The sequence below is a fragment of the Trachypithecus francoisi genome, unplaced genomic scaffold (assembly GCF_009764315.1).
Source record: "Trachypithecus francoisi isolate TF-2019V2 unplaced genomic scaffold, Tfra_2.0 Lachesis_group14, whole genome shotgun sequence".
Lineage (NCBI taxonomy): Eukaryota > Metazoa > Chordata > Mammalia > Primates > Cercopithecidae > Trachypithecus > Trachypithecus francoisi.
Genome location: NW_022681459.1, coordinates 1,223,722 through 1,236,090, shown reverse-complemented (window position 1 = coordinate 1,236,090; position 12,369 = coordinate 1,223,722). Strand labels below are relative to the sequence as shown.

Genomic DNA, 12,369 nt, shown 5'->3' with positions numbered 1-12,369 from the left:
CTAAGAAAACCTAATTATTAAAAGTGTGTTGACATTTAGGTATTTGTAACTAACTATACTCAAGTATACACCTGGCAACATTCTTAAGTTATGTTTATATAAAGCCAGGCAAGAGAACTATGTGTTGGAATTTAATGAATAATGTGGTTGTCTTCCACTAAAAGAAAATGAGTTAAGCTAATATTGAATAACTTAAAATAACATTTTAACCTTAAAACGTCTATTTATTAGGTAGTGGTCGTATTTTACCTTATACCCTAAATCCATAGGTCCCAACAAGCTGTACTATTTCCAAGTATCATGCTTCATTTTCTCTTTTTCCTGTATTTCTCAATTACATTCTGTACTATAGAAGTGAAAAGGCAAGGCTTGGGAAAGGTGAGAAGGATTGTTAGTGATTTCTCCCTCTCTAGTTGTTGAAGAGAGAAAGTAAAGGAAGATATCTAAAGAAATTTGGCTCACTCTGGTCCCTGAAGAGCTTTCAATAGAAGGAGTGAAGTGCATTCAGGCCTTAAGGGGTATAAGAATTCCTGCTTTCCTAGGATAGGCACTTTATTTTCTGCTAGAACAAGTGGTAGATGTTGCTGCTGTGTCACCTGAGGCAGCCTCTCCAAGTGACCACAGTCTTTGGTTTGCAGGTTTATCTCATTGAAAAAACAGGTCTCCATGAGAAAATCCTTTTTCTTCACTGCTTCATGTAATTGGTACGTTTTATAGGATTTTTTTTTTAAAGAAATTGATGAAAAATAACCACCTTGACGTAGAATATTTTGGAAGCAATTATTCATCTTCCCTTTAAATCTATTATAAATGTGTTACTGGTCCACTTCTGTAGAAGAATGTGTGACAGCTTAGTGCATACACATAGTGACTTTTATCCATACTATGGTAACCACATGTTCTAAACTAAAAATGTTCGTTTTATAATTTTCATTTAAAACTCTTGAAACAATCTTTAGAAGATTTTTCAAATCACATTCAATTTTTTAATTTTTTGGTCTTTGGTGATACAACAGTCATGTAAAAATGTGAAAAGAAATAGCATGGGGAGAAGAGATTTTTATTATTAGGGATATTCTAGAAACCTAAAGGTGGACATTCACCTTGCCTGGTTCTCTAGATGCTATCTATCACATCCCTTTTTAAAAATGAACATAATTCACCAATCCTAAGACAGAGCAGATCTTGAAGCAGATTGGGAGTTCAGTGAGAATGTGTTGTATTGATCTAAATTAAATAAACAATTGAATATTTAGGATGACTTTTGCCTCGTCATTCCTTTAAGTGATGAACTACAGTATGTGGTTTCAAATTTGTGACTTGCATTATTTTAGTATCTCATCTATATATTTTTTGAGAGTGAGAGAATGTGTGTGTTTGAATGTCAAAATCTTTCCTTCCTACTGGGAATTTGGTCATTGAATAACTTCATGTATCCCAAGATTCAGTTATCTGTTGACTGTGTTGCACTGTACTAATTATGATTAGCACAGTCCTCAGACCCAAGGAGCTTAATAAAATTATTTGTATATGTCATTTTTTTCTTGAAGTTAAAAATTGTTTTCATATTTAAGAAATGATAATTTTCAACCTGAGAAAGCTGATTGCCAAAAAAGGATAATTTTTTTTTTTTTTTTTTTTTTTTGAGACGGAGTCTCGCTCTGTCGCCCAGGCTGGAGTGCAGTGGCCGGATCTCAGCTCACTGCAAGCTCCGCCTCCCGGGTTTACGGCATTCTCCTGCCTCAGCCTCCCGAGTAGCTGGGACTACAGGCGCCCGCCACCTCGCCCGGCTAATTTTTTGTATTTTTTAGTAGAGACGTGGTTTCACCGTGTTAGCCAGGATGGTCTCGATCTTCTGACCTCGTGATCCGCCCGTCTCGGCCTCCCAAAGTGCTGGGATTACAGGCTTGAGCCACCGCGCCTGGCCCAAAAAAGGATTATTAAGAGATGATTACTCCTAATATCTGTCATCTACTTTGTCTGTGAAGATAGGAAATAAATGGTAGAGAGGTAAATAAATGGTAAAATACAGTGTTTAGAGCTCCTTTGCAAAGAAACTGTGGTAGTTCCTTTTTAAACCAACTTCCAAATCTGCTTTGTAAATTCAGAAATGTGTAAATTCAGTCTTTTTAAAGCAATGAATAATACTTTGCAAATTATATTATACACAGTAAAAAGTAGAATAGCAATAACAGGAGTAATATGAACTCAAAGGTGCTCCTTACTTCATTCTTATTCTTAAATAAAGTATATTTTATGGCTATTTACAAACCAGTTTTCAAATGACTGATATGATTTTGACTTTCTTGACTCTACCTAAGAACAAAAAGGTTGGTAGTTGTATGGAGAGAAATACAATAGATTTGCATATCCCATTAAATGGTTGTTAAATGTCTTAACTAGCTGAGAATTAATTGTATATTAGCAGTTGTTATTTTTGTTTTTGTTTGTTTGTTTGTTTGTTTGCTTTGAGATGGAGTATCATTCTGTCACCCAGGCTGGAGTGCAGTGGTGCAATCTCGGCTCACTGCAACCTCTGCCTACCAGGTTCAAGCAATTTTCCTGCCCCGGCTGCCTGAGAAGCTGGGACTACAGGCGCATGCCACCATACCCAGCTGTTTTTTGTATTTTTCCAGAGACAGGGTTTCACCACATGGGTCAGGCTGGTCTCAAACTCCTGACCTCAGGCAATCCACCCGCCTCAGCCTCCTGAATTGCTGAGATTACAGGTATGAGCCACTGTACCCGGCCATATTAAGTTTTTTAAGAGAATTAGAAAACTGTTTCCTCAACTCCAAGATGTAAAATGTGTCCTTACGTTTTATACCACTAAGAAAGAAACATAAGCCTCCAGTTAAGCAACATGCCATCAATTGTAAGATATATACCAATGGGGAAAAAAAAAGTACTGTTTAGCTGGGATACCTCCCTACTCCCTGAAAAGCAAGTCAGGATTTTATTAGGAAAGGAAAACGGGAGAATGGACATTTGGTGGCAGTCGTCATCACCATTTCATCTCTATATCATTATTAACCTCTTAAAATATCCATCTTAAGTACATTATGGCAAAGCTTTTTAAAATGGTGGCACTGGAATCTCAAGAAGGTCTCTTCTCATCCTACTCCTTACACAGTTGAAATTAATTGTTGCTGCCTCCTTTCTATATCTTTCTTTGGCTATCATTTCTTATCCTTTTAGTCAATACATTCAACAATTTGATACAATCAGATGATTCTTTCCTAAAGTTTGATTTAGAGTTAAGCATTGTACTCAAAAAGGGTAATCTTACAATTAAAATTTATCTTTTCAATTCCAAGGGACCAAGGTACTTGTTGATAGCTTCAGGTCTAATAACTTGAACAAAATGTTCTGGCATCTTGAAAAACAAATTTCTTGGAATTTATTCCAGCTTCTCTGCCAAAGATGTACTGGCCCCATTCCTTAGGTCAGTATTGACACTTATCTATCAAGTTTGCAGAAATGCAATGAGTTCTTGCTTCTTCTGTTGTGTATGTGTTAGTGATAGGAAATCGTTTGGTATCTTCTTAGATAATAAATACCATTGGAATGTTTTTCAAACTGTGACTAAAATCTCTTTGGCATTTTCCATTGTACTTCTTACGTATGTTTATGCTTTCCCTGTCTTCTGTATCTGTAAGGAATGGACCTGACATTAAGACTTCTCCATAGAGCACTTGAGGAAGGATTTACTAACAAACTATATTAAACCTTTGATAGCCCCAAACAAGCATCTAAAGAATCACTCTCCTCCATATGACTGTATTTTAATGTTTATGAATATGACTAAGATGGTCACACTTTGAACAGACTCACAAAATAATCTTCAACTTGTTAGTGGTTTCATTTTTTTGAAAACAGAAATTCTAAAAATTACTTATGGAATGTCTGGTGTTTGGGGGATGATGTCAGAAATGAATCTGTTCTGTTGGCCTCAACCCCACATCAGACTCATCAGAGTCTGCATCTCTTTTCCTTTTTCTGCACATCTACTTTTGTTTCTTCCTAAGTGCCCAATAATGTAAGGAAGCAGGTTCTAGTTCCCCTATAGAGCTATAAAGCCGTGCAGGAGACTTAACATTCACATTACTCTGCAGAAAGGTGCTTATGAAAATTCAGAGACTTGGCGGGCTTTGGAAGATGGTTATATAACATTAAAGTATGTTCTCTGCTCTAATGATTTGATCATTTTAACAGTATGGATTAACCCACAGGATTTCCAGTAGACATTTTCAATGGAATAGGAGTGGCAATAAAACAAATTACTAACGTGACTATAATCCATATATATGTCTATTATTTGTATGTAATATACATATACACTTAGAAATGCTATATTATTTTACTTGTAGGTATCATAACGATTCTATTTCTGCCTCCTTAACTATTCTTATTTTTATTTTTTTTAGAACACTGATATTTGCATTTAATGGGGAACAAACGATGAAGAAGGAAAAGGAATATATTCACTAAGGATTCTATCTGCTTACTGCTACAGACCTGTGTTTTAAGGAATTCTCCTCCTTCTTGCATACAAGTTGATCAGCTCTGTGGTCAGATTGCATTTATCTTGTCATTGCCAGAAGAAATCCTGGACAGAATGTAACAGTACATCTCTCTCTGATTGCTATGGAAGGTGATAAACTGATATTCACTTATTAAAGTTACGTCTCACTCACCACAGAAAACCATTCTTTAAAGTGAATAGAAACCAAGCCCTTGTGAACACTTCTATTGAACATGACTCATGGAGAAGAGCTTGGCTCTGATGTGCACCAGGATTCTATTGTTTTAACTTACCTAGAAGGATTACTAATGCATCAGGCAGCAGGGGGATCAGGTACTGCCGTCGACAAAAAGTCTGCTGGGAATAATGAAGAGGATCAGAACTTTAACATTTCTGGCAGTGCATTTCCCACCTGTCAAAGTAATGGTCCAGTTCTCAATACACATACATATCAGGGATCTGGCATGCTGCACCTCAAAAAAGCCAGACTGTTGCAGTCTTCTGAGGACTGGAATGCAGCAAAGCGGAAGAGGCTGTCTGATTCTATCGTAAATTTAAATGTAAAGAAGGAAGCTTTGCTAGCTGGCATGGTTGACAGTGTGCCTAAAGGCAAACAGGATAGCACATTACTGGCCTCTTTGCTTCAGTCATTCAGCTCTAGGCTGCAGACTGTTGCTCTGTCACAACAAATTAGGCAGAGCCTCAAGGAGCAAGGATATGCCCTCAGTCATGATTCTTTAAAAGTGGAGAAGGATTTAAGGTGCTATGGTGTTGCATCAAGTCATTTAAAAACTTTGTTGAAGAAAAGTAAAGTTAAAGATCAAAAGCCTGATACAAATCTTCCTGATGTGACTAAAAACCTCATCAGAGATAGGTTTGCAGAGTCTCCTCATCACGTTGGACAAAGTGGAACAAAGGTCATGAGTGAACCATTGTCATGTGCTGCAAGATTACAGGCTGTTGCAAGCATGGTGGAAAAAAGGGCTAGTCCTGCCACCTCACCTAAACCTAGTGTTGCTTGTAGCCAGTTAGCATTACTTCTGTCAAGCGAAGCCCATTTGCAGCAGTATTCTCGAGAACATGCTTTAAAAACACAAAATGCAAATCAAGCAGCAAGTGAAAGACTTGCTGCTATGGCCAGATTGCAAGAAAATGGCCAGAAGGATGTTGGCAGTTTCCAGCTTTCAAAAGCAATGTCAAGCCATCTTAATGGTCAGGCTAGAACATCATCAAGCAAACTGATGGCTAGCAAAAGTAGTGCTACGACATTTCAAAATCCAATGGGTATCATTCCTTCTTCCCCTAAAAATGCAGGTTATAAGAACTCACTGGAAAGAAACAATATAAAACAAGCCGCTAACAATAGTTTGCTTTTACATCTTCTTAAAAGCCAGACTATACCTAAGCCAATGAATGGACACAGTCACAGTGAGAGAGGAAGCATTTTTGAGGAAAGTAGTACACCTACAACTATTGATGAATATTCAGATAACAATCCTAGTTTTACAGATGACAGCAGTGGTGATGAAAGTTCTTACTCCAACTGTGTTCCCATAGACTTGTCTTGCAAACACCGAACTGAAAAATCAGAATCTGACCAACCTGTTTCCCTGGATAACTTTACTCAATCCTTGCTAAACACTTGGGATCCAAAAGTCCCAGACATAGATATCAAAGAAGATCAAGATACCTCAAAGAGTTCTAAGCTAAACTCACACCAGAAAGTAACACTTCTTCAATTGCTACTTGGCCATAAGAATGAAGAAAATGTAGAAAAAAACACCAGCCCTCAGGGAGTACACAATGATGTGACCAAGTTCAGTACACAAAATTATGCAAGGACTTCTGTGATAGAAAGCCCCAGTACAAATCGGACTACGCCAGTGAGCACTCCACCTTTACTTACGTCAGCCAAAGCAGAGTCTCCCATCAATCTCTCTCAACACTCTCTGGTCATCAAATGGAATTCCCCACCGTATGCCTGCAGTACTCAGTCTGAAAAGACTGCATCTAACCACTCAATGGACCTTACAAAAAGCAAAGACACGCCAGGAGAGAAACCAGCCCAAAACGAAGGTGCACAAAACTCTGCAACTTTTAGTGCCAGTAAGCTGTTACAAAACTTAGCACAATGTGGACTGCAGTCTTCCATGTCAGTGGAAGAGCAGAGACCCAGCAAACAGCTGTTAACTGTAAACACAGATAAACCAGTAGGTGTGATTGATAGATTAAATAGCCCTTTGCTCTCAAATAAAACGAATGCAGCTGAAGAAAGTCAAGCATTTAGTAGTCAACCAACAGGTCCTGAACCAGGGCTTTCCGGTTCTGAAATAGAAAATCTGCTTGAAAGACGCACTGTCCTCCAGTTGCTCCTGGGAAACCCCAACAAAGGTAAAAGTGAAAAGAAAGAGAAAACTCCCTTAAGAGATGAAAGTACTCAGGAACACTCAGAGAGAGCTTTAAGTGAACAAATACTGATGGTGAAAATAAAATCTGAGCCTTGTGATGACTTACAAATTCCTAATACAAATATGCACTTGAGCCATGATGCCAAGAGTGCTCCATTCTTGGGTATGGCTCCTGCTGTGCAGAGAAGCGCACCTGCCTTACCAGTGTCCGAAGACTTTAAATCGGAGCCTGTTTCACCTCAGGATTTTTCTTTCTCAAAGAATGGTCTCTTAAGTCGATTGCTAAGACAAAATCCAGATAGTTACCTGGCAGATGATTCAGACAAGAGTCACAGAAATAATGAAATGGCACTTCTAGAATCAAAGAATCTGTGCATGGTCCCTAAGAAAAGGAAGCTTTATACTGAGCCATTAGAAAATCCATTTAAAAAGATGAAAAACAACCTTGTTGATGCTGCAAACAATCACGGTGCCCCAGAAGTACTGTATGGGTCCTTGCTTAACCAGGAAGAGCTGAAATTTAGCAGAAATGATCTTGAGTTTAAATATCCTGCTGGTCATGGCTCAGCCAGCGAAAGTGAACATAGGAGTTGGGCCAGAGAGAGCAAAAGCTTCAATGTTCTGAAACAGCTGCTTCTCTCAGAAAACTGTGTGCGAGATTTGTCCCCGCACAGAAGTAACTCTGTTGCTGACAGTAAAAAGACAGGACACAAAAATAATGTGACCAACAGCAAACCTGAATTTAGCATTTCTTCTTTAAATGGACTGATGTACAGTCCCACTCAGCCCAGCAGTTGCATGGATAACAGGACATTTTCATACCCAGGAGTAGTAAAAACTCCTGTAAGTCCTACTTTCCCTGAGCACTTGGGCTGTGCAGGGTCTAGACCAGAATCTGGGCTTTTGAATGGGTGTTCCATGCCCAGTGAGAAAGGACCCATTAAGTGGGTTATCACTGATGTGGAGAAGAATGAGTACGAAAAAGACTCTCCAAGACTGACCAAAACCAACCCAATACTATATTATATGCTGCAGAAAGGAGGCAATTCTGTTACCAGTCGAGAAACACAAGACAAGGACATTTGGAGGGAGCCGCCGTCTGCTGAAAGTGTCTCACAGGTCACAATCAAAGAAGAGTTACTTCCTACTGCAGAAACGAGAGCTTCTTTCTTTAATTTAAGAAGCCCTTACAATAGCCATATGGGAAATAATGCTTCTCGCCCACACAGTGCAAACGGAGAAGTTTATGGACTTCTGGGAAACGTGCTAACAATAAAAAAAGAATCAGAATAAAATGTACCTGCCATCCAGTGTGGGATCTTTTTAAAACATAATGAGTATGAACTTGAGATCTGTATAAATAAGAGCATGATTTGAGAAAAGCATGGTATAATTGAAACTTTTTTCATTTTGAAAAGTATTGGTTACTGGTGATGTTTAAATATGCATACTAATTTTTGCTTAACATTAGATGTCATGAGGAAACTACTGAACTAGCAATTGGTTGTTTAACACTTCTGTATGCATCAGATAACAACCGTGAGTAGCCTATGGATGAAATTCTTTTATAAACATAAATAATAGGCATAAATTAAAATGTAAAACTCCATTCATAGTGGATTAATGCATTTTGCTGCCTTTATTAGGGTACTTTATTTTGCTTTTCAGAAGTCAGCCTACATAACACATTTTTTAAAGTCCAAACTGTTAAACAACTCTTTAAAGGATAATTATCCAATTTAAAAAACCTAGTGCTGATTCACAGCTTATTATCCAATTCAAAAATAAATTAGAAAAATATATGCTTACATTTTTTCACTTTTGCTAAAAAAGAAAAAAAAAAGTTTATTTTTAACTCTTGGAAGAAGTTTTGTGGTTCCCAATGTGTCTGTTCCACTCTGGTCCTTTTCAATATAGATTTCTTTAAACCTTGTACTACTTAATAAAAATTGATTACAATTGAGGGAAGTTTGATAGATCCTTTAAAAAAAAAAGGCAGATTTCCATGTTTTGTATTTTAACTACTTTACTAAATTAATACTCCTCCTTTTACAGAATTAGAAAAGTTAACATTTATCTTTAGGTGGTTTCCTGAAAAGTTGAATATTTAAGAAATTGTTTTTAACAGAAGCAAAATGGCTTTTCTTTGGACCGTTTTCACCATCTCTTGTAAAAGCTAATTCTCACCATTCCTGTAGTACCTGCGAGTCTTATGACCAGGATTCCTTAAAGCTAAACTCTGACCACTTGCATTAGAACCATCTCCATCTGGAGCACTTGTTTTAAAATGCAGATTCATAGGCAGCATCTCAGATCTACAGAACAAGAATCTCTGCTAAGTGGACCTGGAATCTTCCATCTGCATCTTAACACGCTCCCTAGGTGTTTCTTGTGTTTGAGAACCATGGCTTACGACTTTCCTCAGAACATGAGACTGTAAAACAAAGCAAAACAAAAAAACTATTTGATGCCTCTATTTTCCCCAATACAGTCACACATCAGCTCAAAATTTGCAATATTGTAGTTCATATATTACCGTTATGTCTTTGGAAATCGGGTTCAGAACACTTTTTATGACAAAAAAAATTGGGTGGAGGGGATAACTTTCATATCTGGCTCAACATCTCAGGAAAATCTGTGATTATTTATGTGTTCTAATGAGTAACATCTACTTAGTTAGCCTTAGGGATGGAAAAACAGGGCCACTTACCAAACTCAGGTGATTCCAGGATGGTTTGGAAACTTCTCCCGAATACATCCTTAACCTTTATTAAAATCATTGTCCTAAGAACAATGCCAACAAAGGCTACAACATTTAGTTTAAACCCAAGAAAGGCACTAAACTCAGATTGGCTAAATAAAAAGTACAACGGGCACATATACATGACAGAATTGTACACAATCACTCCATTGGATCTTTTATTTTAAAATAGTAATGAAAAATAAATGTTGATACTGTCTTAGAAGAACTTAATATATTATTGAAGCCACATGGGGTTTCAATTGTGAAACAGGTCTGTTTTTATGTTCAGTTTGTGCAATCCACAATTCATTCACCAGACATTTTGTTTTTAATTGTGAACCTGGTTAGCAAATGACCTATCAAAAATTATTCTATAATCACTACTAGTTAGAAAGATAGTGATTTAAAGTTGTTCTTCTTGAAGTGGTTTCTAAGATTTTTATACTAAAAATAGGTGTGATTTCCCAATATGATCTAAAACCCTAAATGGTTATTTTTCCTCAGAATGATTTGTAAATAGCTACTGGAAATATACAGTAATAGGAGTGGGTATTATGCAACATCATGGAGAAGTGAAGGCATAGGCTTATTCTGACATAAAATTCCACTGGCCAGTTGAATATATTCTACTCCATGTCCATACTATGACAATCTTATTGTCAACACTATATAAATAAGCTTTTAAACCAGTCATTTTTCTTGATTGTTGTGAAAGGTTTGGAGCCTTAGAGGTATGTCAGAAAAAATATGTTGGTATTCTCCCTTGGGTAGGGGGAAATGGCCTTTTTACAAGAGAGTGAAATTTAGGTCGGGGAAAAGACTGTCAAGGGCCAGCATTGCTTTTTTTTTTTTTTTTTTTTTTTTTTTTTAATGGGTTTTGTTTTGTTTTTTGGTTGGTTGGTTGTTTTCGTTGTTGTTAACAAAGGAATGAGAATATGTAATACTTAAATAAACATGACCACAAAGAATGCTGTTCTGATTTACTAGAGAATGTCCCCAATTTGAATTTAGGATGATTTTAAAGAACAGTGAGAAAGGGTATACATCCACAGATTCACTTTGTTTATGCATATGTAGATACAAGGATGCACATACACACATTTTCAAGGACTATTTTAGATATCTAGACAATTTCTTCTAATAAAGTCATTTGTGAAAGGGTACTACAGCTCTCATTGACATCAGTAAGGTAGCATTCATTACCTGTTTATTCTCTGCTGCATCTTACAGAAGAGTAAACTGGTGAGAGTATATATTTTATATATATATATATATATAATATGTATATATATATATTGACTTGTTACATGAAGATGTTAAAATCAGTTTTTAAAGGTGATGTAAATAGTGATTTCCTTAATGAAAAATACATATTTTGTATTGTTCTAATGCAACAGAAAAGCCTTTTAATCTCTTTGGTTCCTGTATATTCCATGTATAAGTGTAAATATAATCAGACAGGTTTAAAAGTTGTGCATGTATGTATACAGTTGCAAGTCTGGACAAATGTATAGAATAAACCTTTTATTTAAGTTGTGATTACCTGCTGCATGAAAAGTGCATGGGGGACCCTGTGCATCTGTGCATTTGGCAAAATGTCTTAACAAATCAGATCAGATGTTCATCCCAACATGACAGTATTCCATTTCTGGACATGAGGTCTGTGGTTTAAGCTTTGTGAAAGAATGTGCTTTGAATCCAAGGGTCTTAAACAGTTTTTTTAATCGTCAACCACTTTTAAACATAAAGAATTCACACAACTACTTTCATGAATTTTTTAATCCCATTGCAAACATTATTCCAAGAGTATCCCGGCATTAGCAATACTGGAATACAGGCACATTACCATTCATAGTAAGAATTCTGGTGTTTACACATCCAAGTTTGATGTGATCTGCTCAATAATATAATTTGTCATTTTTATTAGAAATTTAATTTCTTCATATGATGTCATGAAACTGTACATACTGCAGTGTGAATTTTTTTTGTTTTGTTTTTTAATCTTTTAGTGTTTACTTCCTGCAGTGAATTTGAATAAATGAGAAAAAAATGCATTGTCTCTGGTTTGAAATGACTGTTGTTTTGTGGACTTTCTCTGGTTTTTAGGTTTTCCATAAGCATAAAACACATTGCTATGAATATAACAGTGATCTTCAAGGATGTTTTGCCCTTCTCAGAAAAATAAAGGGAACAAAAAAGAAGGTGGCTACCAAGTTAGTGCACTAGAAACAGGGTAATTAAGGCATAACTCAAAGTGACAATCAGCCTATACGCTGTCTCCCATGATTCAGTGTGTAACTAGTTGATCACTGTAAATTTTTAAACTAGAAAATAGTTTGTGCAGTATTCAAAATTAATGTTGACTTTGTGTATATACATACACACTTCATTTTAGGATAAGACTTTATCAGAAGGCTTTTGTCCGGTTTTCAATGGGTGTGGTTTATTTTAAAAGCAAAAGGAGTTTAATAATTTTTCAGAAATGAATGTACGTACACGTATATACATGTTTAAATATATGCTATATGTGTATAGGTAATACGTAATTGATAAGCAATATACATATGTAAGTATTAGAGACCAGTGGATTCCAAAGGAAAAAACAAAAACAAAAAACTTTGTACTCTGGTAAACTTACAGCTTAGGAATTTTTATTTTTACAAATAATGATAATTTGTGAGAAAGACATTTTC

General features: G+C 36.3%; 1 protein-coding gene across 4 annotated transcripts in view; it reads left to right on the top strand.

Annotated features, from left to right (window-relative positions):
- Nucleotides 1-11,735, top strand: part of NRIP1 (nuclear receptor interacting protein 1) — a 106,679-nt gene extending 94,944 nt beyond the window's left edge. For all 4 annotated transcript variants that reach the window (XM_033232180.1, XM_033232178.1, XM_033232179.1 and 1 more), the window contains one exon: nucleotides 4,428-11,735. In XM_033232180.1, coding sequence (XP_033088071.1) covers nucleotides 4,759-8,226 — 3,468 coding nt within the window. In that variant the 5' untranslated portion in view covers nucleotides 4,428-4,758 and the 3' untranslated portion in view covers nucleotides 8,227-11,735. The remainder of the gene's footprint in view (nucleotides 1-4,427) is intronic.
- Nucleotides 11,736-12,369: the final 634 nt, after the last annotated feature.